Genomic DNA, 22323 nt, shown 5'->3' with positions numbered 1-22323 from the left:
CCTGGGAAGGGCATTGTGAGCAGAAGACACTTGGTAAGTCTTGGTGGCGCGAATGAATGAACCCATGAATGGAGTAGGATTCGCCTGACTGAGCTGAGCAGTGAGGACCTGCTCTTTTCTTCCTGATATACTAACTGAACTTCAGTAGGTGCTCAGAAGCATTTGCTGAATGACAGACTGACTGTAAATGGGTAAAGCAAGCTAGTGGGTGGCTGGAGGACCCATGAGTAGCAAAGCGTGGTGAAGTCAAGTACATCCCCCACTCCACAGCTCACCCCGACAACCAGGTGTTCACACCCCCTTCCCAGTGTGGACAGGGCTGTCGTGGCAGAGCCATTGGCCCCGTGAGGGATTAGTGGAACACAGCCCAGGAGACCACCCTCGCTTCTGACCCAGCCGAAGTGACAGTCTCCCCCATCACCCTTGGGTGGGGTGTATTTTTCTATAAAGATGATGCAGAACCCCCTGGAGGGGCTGTGCTCACAGCTGTGCTCAGGCAGAGCCACTGTCCTGGCGCTGACATGCGGCGACACCCTCAGAACCTCCGGATTCATGTTCCCTCCTGGGGGCAGCTGTGGTTGAGCCCAGGCTCCAGGTCAGCTGACACTGGGTGACTCCAAGCCTTTGCCCCAAACTGCGTTCTTAGACTCTCCACCCCGACTGGAGGCCGCAGGAAGTCAGACTTCCCCCGTCAGGCGGGGCACTGAGGGCTTAGGGTCTCACTCCCAGACATAGGCAGCTGGGCTGGGCCCTCGAAGTGAGGTGGGGCACGCTTATCCCCGGGAGCGGGTGCCCGGGCCCGGCCCTCAGAGCGAGGTGGGGCAAGCTTATCCCCAGGAGCGGGCGCCTGGGCCCTCGAGCAGTGACTGCCTCTTGCAGGGCGGGGAGGCTTGCACAGGCAGCCTGAGCGCCCTTCTTGCCCTCTGCTTCCCCTTGTGCTGCCCCGTGTGCTGGCCGCTGAGGCATCCTCTGTCCCGTCCTGCCCTGCAGTGGGCGGCTGCCTTGCCGGCTCCTCTGCCTGTGCCCCTGGCCTCCAGACGTCCCCTCACTGGGTTCTCCGGTTGTTCCCACAGCAGTTCGGAGTCGGAGATGGAGGAGGAGGAGCCCCCGCTGCCCACCTCGGACCTGGGCGGTGTTCCCTGGAAGGAGGCCGTGAGGATCCATGCGCTTCTGAGAGGGAAGAGTGAAGAGGAGCTGGAGGCCTCCAGGAGCTTCGGGGCCGGGGAGGAGGATGAGGAAGACGAGGAGGAGGAGGAGGAGGAAGACGAGGACGAGGAGGACGAGGACGAGTCTAGTGAAGGTCAGTGGACACCCTCTCCTGACCCTGACGTCAGACCGCAGTGTGTGGGGGTGGGTTTCTGTGGCCGGGGACCCATGATGGACACCTCTCTCTCAGGCCTTGGGGGACCCACGACGGGCCATCAGGTAGAGCTGGACGTGGAGGCGGGCAAGGGCCTCCTGCAGCTCAGGTCGCTCTTCTTGTCCTGCTCCAGCTGAGGGAACTTAGCTTTCTGGGGTTCCCTGGTCCCGGGTGTCGGGGGTTGCAGAGCATCGAGGAGAGGGCCCCCGGGCAGGCTCACCCGTGGAGCGTGGGGACGTTCTGGGAGCCATGTCCTGGTGGGTCGGTCGGGCTGGCTCTTGAGATGCCTCGTCAGGCACTCGAGGTGTTGGTCGTGTCCCATCGGCTGTGTGTGTGAGCTCGAGTGGTGACAAGGAGCTCAGAGGGCCGTTCCCCCATGCCGGCTTGGCCTGGGTCTGGAGTGGTGAGCAGGGGCCAGGCAGGCAGAGATCAGAGCCCCTGGGGACTCATGTCTGTTAGGGTTGTGCTCTCTCTCCAGGCACGTGGACAAGACATGAGGGTGTGACTCCTTGGCCTGGAGCCTGGCCCCCAGGGCTGGCCCTCTATGGCTCTGTGCTTGGCGGCCAGTCCCAGCCTGGGGACTGCAGCCCAGTGAGGGCTGGGTGCTGGCCAGGCTCAGTGCGAGTTACTGGGGGTCCTTGGAGCGCTGTGTGTCCCCTAGCCGGCGACCCACGATAGACGAGGCAGGGCTTCCGTGGGCACGTGGACACCCTTTTGGCCCAGGTCCTCCTGCAGGCCTCCCTCCCTCCCTCCCTCCCTCCCACCTGGAGGCCAGGGCGGGGCTCCAGGGTGTCCTTTGGGGCCTGAACGCCCCCTCGTGTGAAAAGTTGGAGGAGGCAGCATCTGGGGTTCCTTCCACTGCCGGCCGGCCTGCCTGCAGAGCTGATGGCCCGGGGTCAGTCCGTGGGGACTGCGAGGGCACAGCCTCCCTGGAAGGTCCCTTGGTGGCTTGTAGCCCAGACACAGCTGAGGGTCAGTGTGCATCCCCTCTTCCCTCCTGAGACCTGACTTCCGGGATGTGGAAGCAGGGCCGGGCTTTAGCTGGAGGAACCGGGGGTGACGCTTCTCTGTCCTCCTCCTGTCTGCCCCCGCGGTGCTCCGGCAGAAGGAGAGTACTGGCCCTGGGACAGAGAATGCCTGCAGGGCCAGCTCCTGCAGGGGGATCAGGACCTGAGTGCAGGTGAAGGTACCCTGCTGCCTCCGCCCTGCCCCCAGGAGCAGGTCCCACGTGAGAAGGGGGCCTTCCTAGAGTGCAGTAGTAGGAGAGGCAGCCGCCCCAGGCCCGCCCGACTGACCCCTCTTGCCTGTTGTACGGCTGCTGCCTGTCTTCCATCCACTTAAGAGTCTGTTCCTGCTTTGATGTGAGCCACTCACCTCATATCACAGAGTGCCCAGAACCCCTCTCCGTGCCCAGGCAGTGTGTCCCCAGGCCCCCCTGCTTGGTGGGACCTGGGCAGCTCCAGGGAGAAGCCTCACTGTCTTCCTCTGCTCACCTGGAAGCTGGAGGAGGGGCCTGCATCTCTTCTTGGACTTGTTGTCCTGGTCTGGAGATGCAGCCTGTCCAGCTCTGCCAGGGACCCTCAACCCGTGAGAAAGCCCTTAGCAGCCAGCAGCTCCCAGGAGAGTCACGCCAGCCCGGCCCGGAGCCCCTGCCCACATCTGATGTCCTTGTTGGTGGCCTCTGCCCCAAGCACTCTTCCTGTTGCTTGAAAGTTAGGAGGTTGTGGTTCTTGTGGTGAAGCCAGATTGCCCTGGTAGACTGTGGAGAGGCCTTTGGATCAGATGCTGCTGAAAAGCCACCCTCCCTCTTGTGGTTCCCCTCTCCCACGTTGCTGGCTGTCCCCTGTTTTGACCCAAGCATATGGTGTGGTCCTAGTACTAACGATTCAGAGCCCGCAGGGCAGGCATGCATGCGTGCTCCTTGGATGCCAGCAGCAGGGTTCTCACCTGGCTGAGGAGCTGGGTCTGGTGTCCGAGGGGGACCAGTGGGCCCCTAGAGGAGAATCAGGAGAAAGGGCTTTGACTGCAGAAAAGGCACAGAGGGATTGAATTCTTGCTCCTGTGTGAGCTCCCCGAGCTGTGGTGGTCTACAGGACAAACCCCGCCTGCCTTTTCCCTGGCTGCAGCCCCTCTGAGTCCACCCCTGCCTCAGCCCAGCATAGAAGGAACAGAAGATGACTGAGAGTCCTAACAGTCATGTTGTGCCTATGTGAGCTGCTGGTTCCTGCAAGATGGCCTGGCCTGTCCACATCTCTGTCCACGCAGCAAGTGGCAGTGGGCACAGGCTTGGTGGCCTTGGAGCCACATGTGTGAGAGGCTGGTCTTGCAAAGGCCAGTCGTGACCTGTGCTTGGGTCCCTTAGAGGCAGTTGAGGTGGAAAGAGCTGCAGAGAGGAAGGGGCTCTGTGCTGGACAGGGAGTAACACTCTTCATGGACGACAGTTAGGCTCCAAGGGGTGGGATCTCACTGAACGAGTAGGAGTCAGGTGTGTGTGTGTGTGTGTGCGTGCATGTGTGTGCGTGTGCATGTGTGTGCACTGTGGCTCCAAGGGACAGAGTCACACTGAACGAGTACAGCGCACATGCACTGAGGCTGCAAGGGGCGGGATCACACTAAACCAGGGGCGGGTGACACTGGCAAGTAGGAGGGGTGTGTGTGTGTGTGTATGCGTGCACACGCGCACGCACTGATTCTCAGTTTTTGCCTGCTTTTGCTTCGCACTGATCCTGGCAAATATGGTAACTTTTCCTCTGTTTCCTGTCCTGTGGTGTCTACTCCCTCCATCCCTGGACTGTTTACATTCCCCTGTCTTCCTTCCTTCCTCCCTCCCGTCCTCTCTGCCTCCTTCACCTTCTCCTCCCCTGGAACCTGGTCCCCTAGTCGGGAGCCCGAGGAGGCTGCAGCAGCTGCTGAACCCGGCCGATCCGCTGGAGATCCAGGCCGACGTGCACTGGACGCATATCCGTGAGAGCCAGGAGGAGCGCCCGGCCCTGGCGCCCGAGTCCCCCCCTCCTGGAGGTAACTGCTCGGGCTGCAGGGCCCCGGGCGCCTCCGCCAGCTTCCCCTCAGGCTGCAGAGCACTCTCCTGTAGGGCAGGGCTGCCCGGCTCCACACAAGTAAGAGCCAGTGAGGCGTGTCTGCTTCCTGGGCTCTCGTCAGTGGGGTGAGAGGGGGGTTCTCCTCTGACTGGAAACAGTGGGGTGAACTTGACCTTGGAAGAACTGAGAATCTGCTGCCTTTGCCCCATGTCACTAGGTAGGGCTCCTCTTTGTCCACTTGCGGGAACATCCTTGCTCTTCATCATGCTGTCTGTCTGGGTGTGAGTGTGTGTGGACAGAATGGGGTCAAGGGACCATATCTTGGACTAAAATGAAGTCTTAAGACATTTGTGTCAGGGAGGCATCTGAAGTAGCGTCATTTCCAGCTCTGGGTTTTAGGGGAGGCACTCTGCATCCCACAAGAGGATGACGATGACCCTTGTTCTGGCTTCTTTTAAGGAACAAAAGGAAAACCTAGAGAGTGCTGGGGGCATCCTTCTCCATGCCCAACTTCGGCGTGCCCACCTCTCTGTCTTCCCCTCTGTCTCTTGCCCTTTTGTTTCCGTGTTTGCATTCAGTGCCCACAGGGACCAACGTCTTTAACCATTTTTGCAGCCACGTAAACACCCAGCAGCTCTGAGAGCCAAGAGAGAACCTGCTGCCTGGGGATGCCACGTGGACTCGAGCTGCGTCATCCCCCACCCCCGCCCCTGTTCTCTCCTCGCCCAGCACACGGGGCACCGCGGGCCTTGAGCTGTAGTGTCATCTGTCTCTCCTTCATTGTAGACTCCAGGAGGACCTCGCTGTCCTCACCAGGAACACTTCCTCCCGTGTAACTGTGTATTTGTTGTCTGTTTTGAATTCAGTGCCCGGCCTCCCATCCGTCCGCCGAGCAGCAGTACAGGCCTGGCTGGAGTCGGTCTCCGGAGGTAGTCTGGCGATGTTTGCTCTCTGCCCACTCACCGTAACCCTCTCTCAGCAGCCCTGCTGGTACCTTAACACGGGACTCCAGGCCTGCCGCTGGTGCATGCGCGGCAGAGGGTGGGGGCACGTGCATGCCTCACTCAGGCCGCCCGCCCTTGCATGGACCAGACACACACCCCACGCCTTCCTGGGAGGACCCAAGGGGAGAGGGCAGGAGTGCAGGCGGCAGGGAAGACAGGCACCACTGTTAGTAGAGATCGGCGAAGGCTGAAGCCGAAGGACTGTGCGTAGCACTCAGGTTTCACGTCTGTGAAATGAGGGCTGGGTGGAGGCTGGAGGAACCACGAACAGGAGCATCGTGGCAGGAGGCAGTCAATACTGGTGGGGGGATTCAGCTGGAGGTGCGGGACAGGCTGGGTCTACAGGCTGAGGTGCAGGGCTCTCTGAGCACGTGGGCTATAAGGGAGCCTCAAGGCTTCACTTGTCCTCAGTAAAATGTGCTGGGGGCGTTTCTCAGCCAGGGGCTCCGGTATCCAGGAAGGTCATGGGACTCCATCGTCTGAAGGTCTGGCCTCAGCTGTGAAGTGCAGAAGGGCCAGGGCACTGGTGTTGGGTGGGCAGGACAGGAGCCCTAGGCCTCCCCACCAGCCTCTCTCACTAGCCGCCCACTCAGTTCATGCGTCAGGAGGCACCAAGCCATAGGGAGGGCTGCTGGTCCCCGGTCCTAGTTAGTTTTGTTCCCAGGATGGTTGGACGAATCTGAGGTGTTGGGACGTCCCAGCAACAGCGGACTAGACCAGAGCCCAGCGTGTCGGCGACGCCCGCTTCCGCGTGTGGCTGCTTCTATCCCGCTCCGTCCTGCCCTGGACTAACCCTCAGTTCCTCCCTCAGAATGTCTCTCTTTCAGAGCTGCTGTGGCCACATTGAAGCTTCTTACTGTGTTTTGATACGTGTGACAGATTCTTTTCAGGGTACCGCTGAGGACTGTAGACGACTCCCAACCTCGCGTCTAGGGCACAGGCGTGTGTCTGAGTAGGAGAGGCCTGGGGGCCGTGGAGCCAGGACTGGGATGGGCGGCTCTAGTGCACTGTGCCCGGAAGCCTGGCCAGCTGGGGGTCCGCATCACACTTGCTTCCCACAAATGTGTGAACTTAACCTCTTGATGCCTGGCCGCTCACAGACGGATTCAAGCACACGTGTGGGCTTGGGTGCGGGGGCTACCTTCTGTGTGGTGGGCCCGGGTTCTGTCCCCATCAGATCCTCTCTGAAAGGGAGCCCTGCAGCGGCCAGCTCGCTGTCCCACAGGCAGCGTGGGGCGGGAGGGTTGCTTGCCTCGGGAGGCCCTCCCCTCGTGTTTGGTGAGTGCCCAGCAGCACTGTGAGCACATGGGCGTCTCAGTCGGTGGGAGTAACCGAGGGGCTTCCCCAGGGTTTTCCCAGCAGTGCCATCATCACAGGACAGTGTTCAGGCCCCACCAGCTCTGTGGCTGCTCAGAAGGAGCTGTGTGGGGCTCCCAGCTCCCACGGCCCTCCCCACATCACCCACTCCAGATGGATTTTTCTAGCACTCTGTGGAGTGGGTGTATGTCATCACCTTGTTCTAATATGCTGAGTGCATGGAAGAGGTGGTGAAAGCAAGTCACGGCTTAATGAAGTGTTTAAAACACCAGGGCCCTGGGCCACAAGCTGCAGGCCCAACTCCTAGAGGGGCCCACCACCAGTGGCCGTCACGGCTGTCTCTTGTCCCCGGCTTCCTTTCACTCTAACCCCATGGCCGCTCTTGGTCACCGCTGATCACTGTACATCCTGGCCACGGGGGATGCAGCTTCGAGAGGCTGGGCTGCTGGTCCCTGTGGGTCGTGGCCCCGTGGCCTGGCCTTGGGTTTTTGCTAGGCTGGACCGTTGGGCCCAGGTACTTGCAGGTCAGGAGACCCTGAAAAGAGCCTCCAGGCACTTCGGCAAGAGGGAAGTAGGTCCCGGCAGTGTAGGCACTCCCAGCCTGGCATCCTGGGCGGCTTCCCACTGGCTATCTGTTGCCCAGCGGCTGGCCGTCTCTTGCCCGGACGCTGGTCTGATCGCTTTGTTTGCAGGGGTGGGGGCCGGTATGAGTGTGTGTGAGTGTGGGCTGCTTCCTTGGGAGAAATCACACTTTGTCCCATCCTGTGGTATTGAGAGGCTGGTCTTGGGTCCAGAAAGGACCTTTACATGTCCCTCCCCACTCTCCCGTGTGCTGAAAGAGACGTGTCTGAGTTCTCCCAGCCAGGCTACAGCCCTGCCCAGCCGTAAGAACCCTGCACACAGCCCTGATCCGGGCTGAGTGGTGCAGCTGCGAACAGATCGCCCCACTGCCTGGACTTGGTCCCCTCCCTGAGAGGCAGGGCTGGCCACGGCCCCTCATCCTGTTCCTCGAGGGTCCAGTGGTCAGCGCAGGTCCTGGCTGCCACGTGTGCTGGGCACCTGCCGACCTGGGCCTGAGAAGCAGTGTTTTCCCCCTGCCGCCCCCCATTCTTCTCAGACAGGCTCTCCCAGCAGCTGCTGGAGGGAGAGGAAAGCTGGCCGGCCCAGGCCGCTCCTCCCCTCCTGCTTGGCCGGGTCCGTGTACTCAGGAGGCCCAGCCTGGCTTCCTCCCTGCTCTCAGCTCCCAGCCCTTTGACTCCCGCCCAGCCAGCCCTCTCCCTTCCCCCCATGGTCTGCCTGTGGACAGCCCTGAGAACCCAGTGCCACTGTCCGTCCCCACTGCCAGTGTGTCTGTCCATCTCTTTCTTTGTCCTTCCTTTGACATTTCTGCCTTACAGTCCCGTTCGATGAGGATGACCTGGAGGGAGACGTGGACTCGGAACCAGCAGAGATCGAAGGGGAGGCAGTGGAGAATGGAGACGCGGGGGACACTGGCGCCGAGCTGGATGACGGTACGGGGCCGCAGAGCTCTGAGCTCGGGGAAGGCGGAACAGCACATTAAAGTGAAAGCGAGGCGCTTGAAGGAGTGGCCGTAAGGGCTTGTGGTTCCTTCCTTGCTCTGCACCGACCTGAATGCCTGCCCTTTCACCCCCACTCCCCTTCCGGTGGACAGGGGCTGTGTTCATTCAGTTATAGGGAGAAACCGAGCAGATGTGGGACTTCCTACAGGGCCTCTAAGGCAGCTGCTGCCTCTGGAGGCTGAAACAGTGAGATGATATGGGCAGTCTGGGGAGCAGGGACCAGCGGGCAGGGCCAGGCCGGGACGGGATACACGCTGCCGCGGATGTCCTGGCAGCTGGCCTCCAAGTGGGGAGGCGCCTGGGGGGAGCACGGCCTCATTGGGGGGCTGTGCTGCTACTTCCCTCGGCCAGATCAGCACTGGTCGGACGACATCCCATCCGAGGCTGACACGGAGCTGCACCGGCCGGTGGTGGGAGCAGAGCTGGAGCTGAGGGTGTCTGACGGCGAGGAGGAGCCACCGCTGGCCTCAGCAGGGCACCCAGAGAGAGGTCTGTGTGCAGCCCCTTCCCATGGGCTCCCCATCCAGCCAGATAGGGTGGTTCCTCTTGCAAATCCTGCCTCTTGTTTTTTCAGGTCCCTCCCGAGTCTCCAGCCCCACCCGGTCCCCCGAGGAGCCCACGGGCCTGTCCTCTCCAGCCCGCAGCCCCGGGGCACAGGTAAGGGTTCAACCCACTGCCTCCGGTGCTTACGGGGCTGTTGGAAGCAGGAGTGGCTGGAGCTCCGGCCCCATCTGGCCCACTGTGTCCTGGTCCCAACGCATGCTGAAACAGCAGGATTTCTGGAATCACTGGTTTGAGTAACAGACTTGTTTCTTCTCAGTGTTATGTTCAAATGACTATGCTTTTCTGAATTAAAAATGCGTGTCTGGGTTACCAGGGGTGTTCACACCACACAGTACAAGGCGCTCCCTAAATAGATAGCCACACTGATTCCTGCGGAGCAGGCTTTAGGGGAGACGTCTGCAGGGAGACCAGAGCTGGAGCCCGGGGGCTACTTGATTTGCTCTTTGGGTCCTGAGGAGCCAGGTGACTTGGGTGATTTCCCTTGAGATGAGCCCAGGCGTGGTCAGAACGAGTGCCTGGAGGCAGAGTGTAACTGACGCTGTTTCCCACCTCACCTCAGAGACCCTGGCAGGCTGGGGTGGGTCGTGGTGTCTTTTGGCTGGTGTCATTTCAGGGCCCGAAGAGCAAGGTGCACTTGGGATGAACCCAACCTGGAAGCTGCCCGTGTGCCTTGGGTTAGGGGCTCTGGAGCCGAACAGGGCGGAAGAGGGCGTGTCCTGCTGGCCCTCGACTGTGGCCCCGAGGGTGGAGAGGCTGTTTCAGGAAGCTCAGGCCCTCGATGGGAGAGCACGCCTGTCACAGCCCTGCCTTCTGAGTGCCTCCTGTCACCTTGCTTTCCCACAGAGTGCCTGTCCCCCCCTTGCCGCTGTGGCCGCTGGGGTAGGGTCACCCACCGAGAGCCCTCTGCTGGAGCCCTCGACCCCGCCAGCGGAGCCCGAAGCTCACCCTCCCATCCTATCGCAGCCTGAAGCCAGGACGCTGCCCTCACCTGCCAGCCCCCAGCGCCAGTCTCCACCTACCCAACTGCCCATCTGCTCCCAGCCTCAGCCGTCCCCTGAGGCCACCGTGCCGTCCCCCACCTTGTCCCCCATCCGCTCCCAGCCCGTGCCGGCCAGAACCTCCACCCCTCTGGCCCCCCTCCCCGTGAAGAACCAAGGGGTCACCAAGGACACACTGGGTAGCCCCCTCCCTGGGGACGAGGCCCTGAAACGCAGCGACCTGGTGGCCGAGTTCTGGATGAAGAGTGCCGAGATCCGCCGCAGCCTGGGGCTCACGCCTGTGCGCCGGAGCCCGGGGTCTGAGCCCGCCTTCCAGTCCCCACCCCTGAAGGCCTATCCAGCAGAGAAGGGCCCCCAGAGCGAGGGGCTCCGGCTCCTAAAACCCCCGCCTGTCCCCAGGAAGCTGGGGCTGCCCTCGGCCGAGGGGCCCCAGCCCTGCCCGCCCACCCCTGTGTCCCCACCCGACAGGGAGCCAAAGGGCCCCCGGGAGGAGCACAGAGACCTGTCCAGCAGCTCGGGGCTGGGCCTGCAGGGCAGTTCCTCCCGCACCAGGACGCCGGGCAGCCAGAGCTTCAACACCTCTGACTCCACCATGCTCACGCCCCCTTCCAGCCCGCCGCCCCCACCACCTGACGAGGAGCCCGCTACCCTTCACAGGAAGCCAGCCCTGGCAGGGCAGCCTGTGGCCTCTGCGCCCCCACCCCCGGCTGTCGGTGTGAGGCCCCCACGGGAGCCCGCCCAGCCCCCTCAGGAGGAGGCGCGGAAGTCTTTCGTGGAGAGCGTGGATGAGATCCCTTTTGCGGACGACGTGGAGGACACGTATGATGACAACACGTGTGACGACCGCACAGAGGACTCAAGTCTGCAGGAGACCTTCTTCACACCCCCCTCCCACTGGCCCCACCGCAAGCAGCCCTTGGCTCCGGAGAATGGCCGGGGGCTGGAGAGTGGGGTCCCACTGCAAAAGCGGGGGCTGCCGCTGGTCTCGGCTGAGGCCAAGGAGCTGGCGGCTGAGCGCATGCGGGCCCGGGAGAAGTCAGTGCGGAGCCAGGCACTGAGGGACGCCATGGCCCGGCAGCTGAGCAGGATGAAGGAGATGGACATAGCAGCTGCAGCCCCCAGGACCCCTGCACCCCGCAGAGCTGCTGCCGTGCCCTCCAAGGGCCCCGAGGAGCTTGCCCCGAGGCACGAAGCCACGAGTGAGGAGGTGCTATCCCCTCCCTCGGACTCAGGGGGTCCGGACGGCTCGGTCACCTCATCAGAGGGTTCCAGCGGGAAGAGCAAGAAGAGGTCGTCCCTCTTCTCTCCTCGGAGAAGCAAGAAAGAGAAGAAGCCCAAAGGCGAGGGCCGGCCGCTGGAGAGGCCCAGCCCTGGCACTCTGGAGGAAGCGGCTGCCAAGCCCAGGTCTCTGTGGAAGTCCGTCTTCTCTGGGTACAGGAAGGACAAGAAAAAGAAGAGCGATGGCCGGTCCTGCCCTAGCACCCCTTCCAGCGGGACCACAGTGGACGCCGGCAAGCCCAGGGCATCTCCCATCTCAAGAGCAGGTTTGGTAGTGCATGCAGCCCCACCCCCGCCTCGGGCACAGCTTGGGGTGCAGGCTCTCCCGTCCCCACGGTTCCCTCTGAAGACCCTCTGCCTATGCCACCCTGCCTCCCCTGGGGTTTCCAGGGAGGAGGCAGCTAAACTGAGGACGTTCCAAAACAAGTCAATGGCTAGGCAGGGGCCACAGGGTGGATGTGCCCCCTAGGGAAGGCGCTGCAGCTGGACACGGCCTGTTGGTGCATGTGGGTACGTGCCTGGGTACGTGTCAGCATCCAGGCCTGTGGCTCCGGGTGCGGGGACGGAACCAAACTGGGGAGAACCACACCTTACTCCCCACCCTGGCCACCGGGGGGTGGGCCCACTGGTCACCATCTGCTCGGCCCTGCCCCCAGAGCTGCGGACCCGGCGCCAGCTGAGCTGCTCGGAGGACTCGGACCTCTCCAGCGATGACGTCCTCGAGCGGACCTCCCAGAAGTCCAGAAAAGAGGTGGGCGGGCCGTGGCCGTGACTCTGTCCCTTGTTCAGCGCCCCCTCCTGGACCCCAGCCAGCCCAGTGGTCACCCCCTGCACCCGCACTCACTGTGCCTGCGAGGCACACCTTTGCAGGAGCAACTGTTGCCCTGCCGGGGCACGTCCCCCCTCCTCTTGGTGCGTAGACCCCCTAGTCCGTCCAGTTCCCCGTGCCCTTTTTCCAGCTGCATCACTTAGTGTAGCTTCATTCGAATAGAAGGACCTGTTTACTTCAGGCAAGACTTCCTCCAGGAGCTTCGGAAGTAGTGTTCATCCGAAGAAAGGGGCTTTTGATTCCAAACAGAAAAGTAATTTACTTTTTCCTGGCTTTTCTTTTTCCTTCTTTGCATTTCCCCTACAAGCCAGAGGCTTGGGGACAACATGTGACCATGTTTACCTCCAGAGTCTTAAGAAAGCAGATGTCATTATGTGGGAAACTAGGATGGTGGTCTCCACAGTAAAGGCTGTCCCACGTCCTAACTGCCCAGCAGTCAGTGTGCAGCCGGCCTCCATCCCTGCCCCGTGGGGCTCCTGCAGGGACGAGAGCTGGGCATCTGTGCACACCGACCCAGCCAGCCACTGACCAAGGAAACCCTCTTGTCCCCTCCAGCCGAGAACTTACACGGAGGAGGAGCTGAACGCCAAGCTGACCCGGCGTGTGCAGAAGGCAGCTCGGAGGCAGGCCAAGCAGGAGGAGCTGAAACGGCTACACCGCGCCCAGGTGAGGGCAGCACAGCCTCCCAGCCTGCTGTCTGCATCCACACAAGGGCAGGAGAGGAGGCGGAGCGGAGCCACTGTCCCCTGGCCTGCACCTCTGGCTCGATGGAGCTGCAGAAGCCTCGCTTGGGGGCAGCTGTTGGTGGAAAGGGAGATGCCCAGCTTGGAGTCTCCCAGTTTCCCAGCTCTGGAATAACCACCAGCCAGTCCAACCTCTGTGACCAGCTGGCCTCTGACGCAGCTGGGTTTACAGGTTGGCACTGTTCTCAGGCCCAGGCTTTCTGATGTTTGTTTTTTCCTTTTAACAAAAAATAACTTTCTAATGTAAATTATTCCCTGGTGGCTCAGTGATAAAGAGTCTGTCTGCCCACGCACAAGACACGAGTTCAATTCCTAGGCTGGGAAGATCCCCTGGAAAAGGAAATGGCAGCCCACTCCAGAATTGCCTGGAAAATCCTATGGACAGAGGAGTCTGGCTACTATAGTCCATAGGGTCACAAAGATTCAGACGTGACTTAGCAACTAAATAACAACAGACTGTGGCTTCTGGGTACAAGGTCCTCCCAGGGGTCCAGTATCCCCCAGAAACCTTGTTCCTCACAGTGTGGCTGGTCCAGCTACGTGGTTGCTGGTGTTTTTTCTTTAATTGAAGTATGCTTGTGTGCTAAGTTGCTTCAGTCTTGTCTCACTCTTTTCAACCCTATGGCCTGTAGCCAGATTCTTCTGTCCATGGGATTCTCCAGGTAAGAGTACTGGAGTGGATTGCCATACCCTCCCTCAGGGGATCTTCCTGACCCAGTGATCAAACCTGTGTCTCATTATGGCTCTTGCACTGGCAAGCACGTTCTTCACCAGTAGTGCCCCCTTGGAAGCCCTAACTGAGGTGTAGTTGATTTACAGCGTTCTGCCAATTTCCGCTGCACAGCAGAGTGACTCAGTTACACACACATGGACATTCTTTTTTTTTTTTTTTTAATCTTTTCCATGAGGGTTTATCCCAGAAGATTGGCTACAGTTCCGTGTCTGTACAGTAGGCTCTTGTTATATCCATCCTATATATAATAGTTTGCACCTCTTACTCCAAATTCCCAGTCCTTCCCTCTTTACTCCCCACTGCCTTGGCAACTGCAAGTCTGTGCTGGGTATTTTTTAATCTTATAGAAGCAGGTTTTCCAGACTGTTAGGAAGCCTGTTGGGGCATTCTCAGCCTCTCTGTGTGCCCCGGACACCCGCCCAGATCCCAGCGTCCTGGCTGCCTGAGAGTTCACCCCCTGCTTCCTCCCCTCCCCTCCCCTGCCCTCTTCCCTCACTCTGTGTGTCCTCCCCTTCCGCCGTCTCATGCTGCGTCCACCCCTCCCCCTCACGTGGACAGTGTGTCCTCCCCTCCCCCCTCACTGTCCTCCCCTCCCTCTCACACTGTGTCCACCCCTTACCCCCTCACAGTGTCCACCCCTCCCCATCACATGCAGTGTCCTCCCCTCCCCCTCCCCTGTGTCCTCCCCTCCCCCCTCACTGTCCTCCCCTCCCTCTCACACTGCGTCCACCCCTACCCCCTCACAGTGTCCACCCCTCCCCCTCACATGCACAGTGTGTCCTCCCCTCCCCCTCCTGCCGTGTCCTCCCCTACCCCTCACACTGTGTCCTCCCCTCCCCCCACACTGTCCACCCCTCCCTCTCACAGTGTCCTCCCCTCCCCCCACACTGTCCTCCCCCTCCCCCTCACAGTGTCCTCCCCCGCCCGTGTGTCCTCCCCCTCCCTCCCCCTCCCAGCGTCCACCCCTCCCCCCACACTGTCCTCCCCACAGTGGTGTGTGTCTTCCCTCCCCCTCGCAGTGTCCACCCCTCCCCCCACACTGTCCTCCCCACAGTGGTGTGTGTCCTCCCTCGCCCTCACACTCTCTGTGTGTTGCCCACAGATCATCCAGGTAACGTGTGTCCTCCCCCTCCCTCCCCCTCGCAGTGCCCACCCCTCCCCCCACACTGTCCTCCCCACAGTGGTGTGTGTCCTCCCTCCCCCTCGCAGTGTCCTCCCCTCCCCCCACACTGTCCTTCCCACAGTGGTGTGTGTCCTCCCTCCCCCTCCCAGTGTCCACCCCTGCCCCCACACTGTCCTCCCCACAGTGGTGTGTGTCCTCCCTCCCCCTCCCAGTGTCCACCCCTGCCCCCACACTGTCCTCCCCACAGTGGTGTGTGTCCTCCCCCCTCACACTGTCCTCCCCACAGTGGTGTGAGTCCTCCCCCCCACACTGTCCTCCCCACAGTGGTGTGTGTCCTCCCCCCCCACTGTCCTCCCCACAGTGGTGTGAGTCCTCCCCCCCACACTGTCCTCCCCACAGTGGTGTGAGTCCTCCCCCCACACTGCTCCTCCCCACAGTGGTGTGAGTCCTCCCCCCACTGTCCTCCCCACAGTGGTGTGAGTCCTCCCCCCACTGTCCTCCCCACAGTGGTGTGTGTCCTCCCCCCCCACTGTCCTCCCCACAGTGGTGTGAGTCCTCCCCCCTCACACTGTTCTCCCCACAGTGGTGTGAGTCCTCCCCCCCACACTGTCCTCCCCACAGTGGTGTGAGTCCTCCCCCCCACACTGTCCTCCCCACAGTGGTGTGAGTTCTCCCCCCCACACTGTCCTCCCCACAGTGGTGTGAGTCCTCCCCCCCACACTCTCTGTGTTGCCCGCAGATCATCCAGCGGCAGCTGGAGCAGGTGGAGGAAAAGCAGCGGCAGCTGGAGGAGCGGGGCGTCGCCGTGGAGAAGGCACTGCGCGGGGAAGCAGGTACCGCTGGGCCTAGAGGACAGGGTCCTCAGGAGAGCCCCATCCCACCCCCCACGGGAGGCTAGCTCCCACCCTCGCGCGGAGTCAGTGGGTCTCCAGCAGGATTCTCTGGTCCCCTCGTCACTGGGACCTGGGGCTTCCTGTGAAGCAAAGGAGGAAGGCCTATGCGTCTGGGCTCCCCGAGCCTGGCCCCCACCCCCCGTCTCAGGGCTCGCCCTGCCCTCGTCCCCCATGTCTGCTGGTGATGCCCTTGGCTTCCCCTTCTCTCTCCTCCCCATCATCTCCCCAAGAAGACAGTGGCTGGGAGCAGGGCAGGCTGTGCACAAGGGACCATCACAGAACTGCACGTGCAGCCCCCCAACCCCCACAGGCCCTGCTGAGGGTGGCATCACAGACGCCCCAGGGTGGACCAGGCTCTGTCCTAGAGGTGGTTACTTGGGGCAGAGCTGAGCAGAGCAGAGCCTGGGAGGAGCCTGTGAGGGCCGTGTGCTGGGGCAGACCATGGGGCCTGTGCGGTCAAACCACTCTCCTCAGAGCCTGCAGAGAAAGCAAGGAGGCACCCGGTGCCCAGGGTGGTCTCTTGGTTCAGGACCTTGAACCCTTGGACCGGCCCCACTGCAACCCCACCCCACTTGAGGGACTCTCCCCTGCATTCCCCAGCGTCCCCGAGGCTGGAGCCTCCACCCTTTTGTGGAGAGCACTGCAACCAGGGTCAGAAGGGCTCATGCAGCCTGCAGTGAAGACAGGTGCTGTCGTGGTTGTGCTCCAGGGTTGGGTGGAGTGAGTCTCCGGGCAGGTGGGCTGAGGATAGACCAAAGAAGCAGCAGGAAGAGGTGGCTACCAGTACAGCCATCGCTGCCTCTGATCTTGCTGGAAGACTGACCAACGGCTGGCCTCCGAGCGAGCATCTGGCGTCAGGACGCGTCTCTGGGGTTCTGGAGGCCCGGTGCTCAGTATGGAGCCAGGCAGGCGCAAAGGAAGTGTCCTGTTCAGGGCCTTCCTGCACGGAATACAGCCAGCGGTCGACACAGGGTGACCTTCAGGTGAAGAGGGGATGAGGCAGAAAGATGAGCTGTAACTTCTTGGTCTTGCCTGATCCTGGACTCTGTGCCACCAGAGTGAAAACTGGACCCTGTGTCCAGGAGTGCACCCGAGTGGGGGCTCAGGTGCACAGGCAGTGACCCCCACGCTGCATGCCGTGACCCGGCCTCCTCAGTCAAGCCTTGACCGCCTGGAGGGAGCTGTCCTGTACCTGGTGTGAATGGGGACCCGCTGCCCTGCCCTTGCTGCTGTCTCTGCTGGCTGAGGGTGCCAGGCCCTCGGATCCTGCCTGCCATGGCGGAAAGTGGTCCCTCAAAGGGGCCTCGTCCTAGCGGATGTCCCCCACGGCACTCGTGGCCCTGCTGGCCACCCGTGGTGTGTCCTTGACGGCCCCTCGGCATTTGCTTACCAGGCTGCTGCCTGCCAAGGGGCCAGAGGAAAGGGCCCACTGGAGACGGGTCTGGGATTTTGCTGAAATTCCTCTTTCTAGTTGTTTAGATAATTATCTCTTTGCAAACATATACAACCAGAATTTCATCTGTGTCAGCAGTGGTTTTCAAGCTGTTTTATCAGCAGCAGAACCCCTTTTTTACAAGATAAATTATGGTTTCAAGTTTAAAGTGAAAAAGAAAAAAAGTTACTCTTAAATGTGAATGAACACAGATTGGAAAACGCAGGTTGTGGTAGAGAACGGCAAGGCTAGGAACCCCAGTGTCCAGTCCAGCCCTGGTTGCAGGGTGGGCACCCTGGTGTGCAGAGGTGGTGATTAGCAGAGGTGGTGATTAGCAGAGGTGGTGACTATAAATGAAAGCAGGTCATGTACAGCCACGGGAATTCAGCGTGTGCTCGGTGAGAGCGGTCTAGGAGTCTGAAGCTTAAAGTCGGAGCTGCTGGGGCAGCAGAATCGCTATGGATCCAACTGCAGTTTAGGTTCCTGATGAAGAACAGACCTCAGATATATGCTCCCAAACGTGCAGTGAACCAAGAGCCAGCTATACTGTGTGTCGTGTCACCCGGAGGGCCAGCCTGCGCCTGGAGGGTCACCCTGCGCCTGGAGTGTCAGCCTACACCTGGAGGGTCACCCTGCGCCTGGAGGGTCACCCTGCTCCTGGAGGGTCAGCCTACACCTGGAGGGTCAGCCTGCTCCTGGAGGGTCAGCCTGCGCCTGGAGGGTCACCCTGCTCCTGGAGGGTCAGCCTACACCTGGAGGGTCAGCCTGCTCCTGGAGGGTCAGCCTGCTCCTGGAGGGTCAGTCTACACCTGGAGGGTCGGCTTGCGCCTGGAGGGTCAGCCTGCGCCTGGAGGGTCAGCCTACACCTGGAGGGTCACCCTGCTCCTGGAGGGTCAGCCTACACCTGGAGGGTCGGCTTGCGCCTGGAGGGTCAGCCTGCGCCTGGAGGGTCAGCCTGCGCCTGGAGGGTCAGCCTGTGCCTGGAGGGTCACCCTGCTCCTGGAGGGTCAGCTTGCGCCTGGAGGGTCAGCCTACACCTGGAGGGTCAGCCTGCGCCTGGAGGGTCAGCCTGCGCCTGGAGGGTCAGCCTACACCTGGAGGGTCAGCCTGCTCCTGGAGGGTCAGCTCGCGCCTGGAGGGTCAGCCTGCGCCTGGAGGGTCAGCCTGCGCCTGGAGGGTCAGCCTACGCCTGGAGGGTCAGCCTGCTCCTGGAGGGTCAGCCTGCGCCTGGAGGGTCACCCTGCGCCAGGAGGGTCAGCTGGTAGGATGCTTTGAGAGGTGAGTTCCCTGCGTGAGACTGCTCACAGGCTAGGACTTAGGTCGATGAATGAAGTGTCCTGACAGGCTGGACGGACGCTCACACACACAGGGCCGAGGAAGCCTGGTGGTCCTGGGGCCCCACAGAAGCAAGTTGACCTGACAGCATGGGCCAATGTGGTGATGGGCTTCCATGGGTCACAAGCTGGTGGATCGCAGATTGGAACGTGGTATGTCCTATTGAAATTTATTGCTGAATTAGAAGTAGTTGTGAGTCAGGTATTGGGAGAGCCCAGAACACCACCTGCAGAGCCCGGGCATTCCAGAGAGCAGGGTGAAAACCAGAGTTCTGATCCAGAGTCCACTGAGTAAGACTTTCCAGCACTTCTGTCCAAATGTGCGTCTCCAATTCATACACAGGCAGTGGTACCTCTGTTGGGAAATTCCCACAATGCATTTCAGAAACAGGATGGAGTAGCTGGACACAGGAAACCGGAATTTTGCTTTCTTCATTTCAAGCACCTCACTTCCTGGGTTGTGTTCCCACCTGGCAACATCGTCTTCTCTTGGGCTTCGTGTCCCTTTTGCTGGTGTGCTTGCTGGTGGCCGAGCCCTTGAGGAGGCCTTGTGGGCTGAGCAGCACCGGCAGCTCCTTTCCTGAACCGGCCATTCAGTCTCAGTCCACGGGTTCTCTGAGGTGTCAGTGGTGGCCGAGCTGCCCTCCAGAGAAGGCTCACATGCATCCAGACAGCAAGTCTGGGGTCAGAGCCTCAGAGAAGACGGAGATTCCTGAGGTGTGTGGTCTGGAGCAGCTGGGAAGCCCTCTTTGTTTTTGGAACCTACTGGGACAGCCTCGTTCAGCATTCTGGTGTCTATGTCCCCCAGGGGGAGCCTTTGTGTGGAACTGGAGGCTGCTGGGACCAGCTGTTGGGTTGTGAGATGAGGAGGAAAGGGCGGTGAGCTGCAGCTGACTTCACTTGCATTTGTCATGGTCCTGGGGTCACCCTCGCTGCGCTGTGACGAACAGGAGAGCTGGCGGGCAGCTGAGGAGCGAGGTGCCACTGTTTTCTGCTCTCTGGGGGCCTGGTGACCTTGAGGACCACAGGGCTTCCTTCACTCAGACCCATTAAGCAGATGTGGTTCTGCTCCGCTTGGGGTCAGTGTGGAGAGGCGAGCTGAGGGCTAACACAGCCTGTTTAGGCGTTCATGTCTGGCCTTCAGCCTCTTAGTCTGGGGCTTCTAATCAACTGCAAAACTAGGGAAGTCCATAGCCTTTCACCTGCCCCTCACATTTTCTAAGTCTGAATTAGATGAGGTTGAATCCCAGCAGGATCTCCAGCAGAGCCAAGGCCCTGTCCCAGCTGCTGGTTGGCTACACACTGCCCGCCTCCATCCGCCCACCTCCCGCCTTGGTGTTTGGGACCACCCCTGGCACCAGGAGGCCTGTGGCTGAAGCATGTTTGTGGGGGTGCCTGGGGGAAACGCATGCTTTCTGCTGCCTCCCTGGGTGTTTCTTATGCTTCACGCCCTTGACTGCCAGGGACTGGGGGGCCAGAGGGTCACCTGATCCAATAACGCTTCCCCGATTCCTTGTTGTAGACTATTGGGGAGAGTCTTATTACACTGACCTCATCGACTTGCATCTGGGTGGTATGTATGCAGACCTGTCGCAGAACTAACCCTGCTGACGCCCCCGCCCCCGCCCCCGCTCACAGACAGCAAGAAGTCAGCCTGATAACCATAACCGGATGGTGAAGCACAGGCCCTTTTCCAGCTCAAACGGAGCAGTGTGCTGACTCAGCCTCGCCCATATGTGCGTGCTGGGAGAGACCTGAGACAACCCTTGCTGTTGGGGTATTTTAATTCTCTGTAAATTTAGAGGTTCACCAGCCGCAGCATCACCCTCTGATCCGATCTGCATCGCAGCCCCAGACACCGTTGGGTCGTTTGATGGTAGCAACACGTGTGCGTGCACACACACGCTCAGGCAAGCACGCACATGCTCCACCACTACTTCTCCAAGCCCCCTCCCTCACACCTCCCGCACGACGCCCATAGCCTCCGTCAGTGCATGTTCATGCTGACCTGAAAGGTCCAGGTACCCTGGGGAGGCGTCCGAGAATGCCCCCCACTGCCACTCTGTCCTGGGATTACTGTGTCCTCTTTTCACCAAACTCAGGAGAAGTCGAGGCTGGTCCCATGTGTGTGGTCCCTGCAGCCTCCGAGCCTCCAGCCTGGGCCTGTTAGAACTGCAGAGTCTCACCCCTCCTCCCACCGTCATCCCTGACCTTCTGAGTCAGGGACCCTGGAGGTGAGGCCTGGTCACCTGCTTTAGCCACTTCCCAGGCCACTTCTACAGTAGAACCACTGCCTCAGAGGAGTCCAGTCTGTGGGTGTCTTGCCGTACAAGGCTCACCATTCGTGTTGGACCGGAGAAGCACCCAGGCAGGAGTGTCGCCTCTAGACCTGGGTGGTGACTCTCCTGGACGGCTGCCCTTGCGTCAAGAGCTGCGCCAGTGGCTACCCCCGGGGCTCCCAGGCCCAGCCCTTTCTTGGAGTCCTTCATCTGGTCAGGCGGTCAGACCTCTGTCGCCCAGGCAGGCTCCGTGCCTGAAAGTGGTCTAAGAACGGAAGAGCGGGCAAGATATTTCTCTCATTTTTTTTTTACCATAATTCCATTCTTCTAAGAGAGTCTCTTCCTCGCCCATTCATTTAAAAACCAAGCATGATTGTAATTGCAACTGAAGATAGAGCCCTGGTCTTAGAGAGGCTACACCAGGAAGGAGGCTTCCGGCCTCCTTGGGGTGGGTGTCCTGGCCTTCCCTCTGGCCCCAGGTGTCCGGGTCCACCCTCTACATGGCCCTCCAGGGCTTGAGCTTCCAGTGTCCAGGTGCTGCCACTCCATAGCCATTGGTGCTGTAAAAGGGCTCATGCTTACACCCCAACTAACAGATCCCACCCTGACTAATGTCCTGGGCTCACTTTCTGCCTCCTGACACCTCTGGGAACGTCTGTGTCGATTCCAAATGAATCTCAATTGTTTTGTTTAATTCAAAGTCTCCTGGGAAGGACTGTCAAACCTATTTCTTTGAAATTGCATTCAGCCTCCCCTTCCAGCTTGAGAACGGCAGCCACACTGATGACCTCGTGTGGCCAGTTCTGTTCCCTCCACTCCTGATGCTTGAGTGATAAGATGCTGGCTATTTCCATTTCTGTGTCCCTGGATTCCAGCTTCCAGCCTTCTGGATTTAGAATTCCAGCAAGTTCCAGGGGAGAGTGAAAGATGTAGAAAGAGGAGCTCTGTATCTCTGAATTATAAACCCCTGCTGCCTGACTGGGATCCTCACCCATCAGCCCGCTGTGGCTCTAGGGGCTCCATCCTCACGTGGCGGCTGCTGCCACCCACAAGTCTGGGAGGAGAAGGTAGATGTCAGAGGCAGCTCCCATTTCAGTTCCTGCTGATGTCTCCTCCGCGGAGCACTTGGCAATCTCATTATTTGGTGGAATTTTACCCTCTTGAAATCTGGAGCCTGAGATGTAGAGCCTGATCACTTGTCTACTGCAGTTGCTCAGCTGTAGCCAACTCTTTGTGGCCACGTGGACTATAGCCCACCAGGTTGCATCCCCAAAGGGCCGCAGGAACCCAGCACCAATTGTGCTTCCTGCGAAGTGAGAGGGAGAAGTCCAGGCTGAAGTCCCTGCCCAGCCCCTGCCTGTCGCACTGTCATGCCCCCCTGGGGTCTTAGAGTGGCTCTCAGCTGACTTTTAAAGGCTCCAGACCTGTTGAAAGTCTCCTTTTGAGCCAGAGAGTACCAAGACTCCTTCACAGAGCTGCACCTTGTGATTGCAGAGGACCCATTGCCCAGCCCCCAGTCTTGTTGCTCTAGACCGGGGTGGAGACTTGGACGTCTTGGAGAAGACTACATCTCTTCCGGAGAACTTTGAATTAGAAATATTTCCGGTTTCCAGACTTCACCTCTTGATTTGTATATCTCCAGGGGAAATGGAAGGAGCATGAACGGTTTAGAAATGGCACAAGGGACTGGGGAAGGGGGTCTTCATTTTTTGCCATGGCTTGTGATGGGAGGTGGGGAAGCCCCCCACCTGCCCACCCTGCTCTGAGCCTTCCTGTGTGGTCCGCCCCCCTGAGTTGATGCTGGCAGATTGTTGGCTG

The 22323-nt window shown here is 60.4% G+C and overlaps 1 protein-coding gene across 11 annotated transcripts in view; it reads left to right on the top strand.

Annotated features, from left to right (window-relative positions):
- MICAL3 (microtubule associated monooxygenase, calponin and LIM domain containing 3) overlaps positions 1 to 22323 on the top strand; it is a 147726-nt gene that overhangs the window by 114653 nt on the left and 10750 nt on the right. For 6 of the 11 annotated variants that reach the window (XM_027968077.2, XM_060413553.1, XM_060413552.1 and 3 more), the window contains 9 exons: positions 1074 to 1300; positions 4241 to 4378; positions 8117 to 8230; positions 8651 to 8788; positions 8874 to 8956; positions 9707 to 11405; positions 11796 to 11890; positions 12524 to 12634; positions 15307 to 15400. In XM_027968077.2, the coding sequence (XP_027823878.1) occupies positions 1074 to 1300; positions 4241 to 4378; positions 8117 to 8230; positions 8651 to 8788; positions 8874 to 8956; positions 9707 to 11405; positions 11796 to 11890; positions 12524 to 12634; positions 15307 to 15400 (2699 nt within the window). Of the gene's footprint in view, positions 1 to 1073; positions 1301 to 4240; positions 4379 to 5264; positions 5328 to 8116; positions 8231 to 8650; positions 8789 to 8873; positions 8957 to 9706; positions 11406 to 11795; positions 11891 to 12523; positions 12635 to 15306; positions 15401 to 19748; positions 19800 to 22323 lie in introns of all 11 variants that reach the window. The other 5 variants (XM_027968074.2, XM_027968072.2, XM_060413548.1 and 2 more) reach the window with 4 other exon arrangements.

Source organism: Ovis aries, chromosome 3 (genome assembly GCF_016772045.2).
Source record: "Ovis aries strain OAR_USU_Benz2616 breed Rambouillet chromosome 3, ARS-UI_Ramb_v3.0, whole genome shotgun sequence".
NCBI classification, from domain to species: Eukaryota; Metazoa; Chordata; class Mammalia; order Artiodactyla; family Bovidae; genus Ovis; species Ovis aries.
The sequence above is the reverse complement of the archived record's forward strand: the minus strand, read 5'-3'. Positions and strand labels throughout refer to the sequence as shown.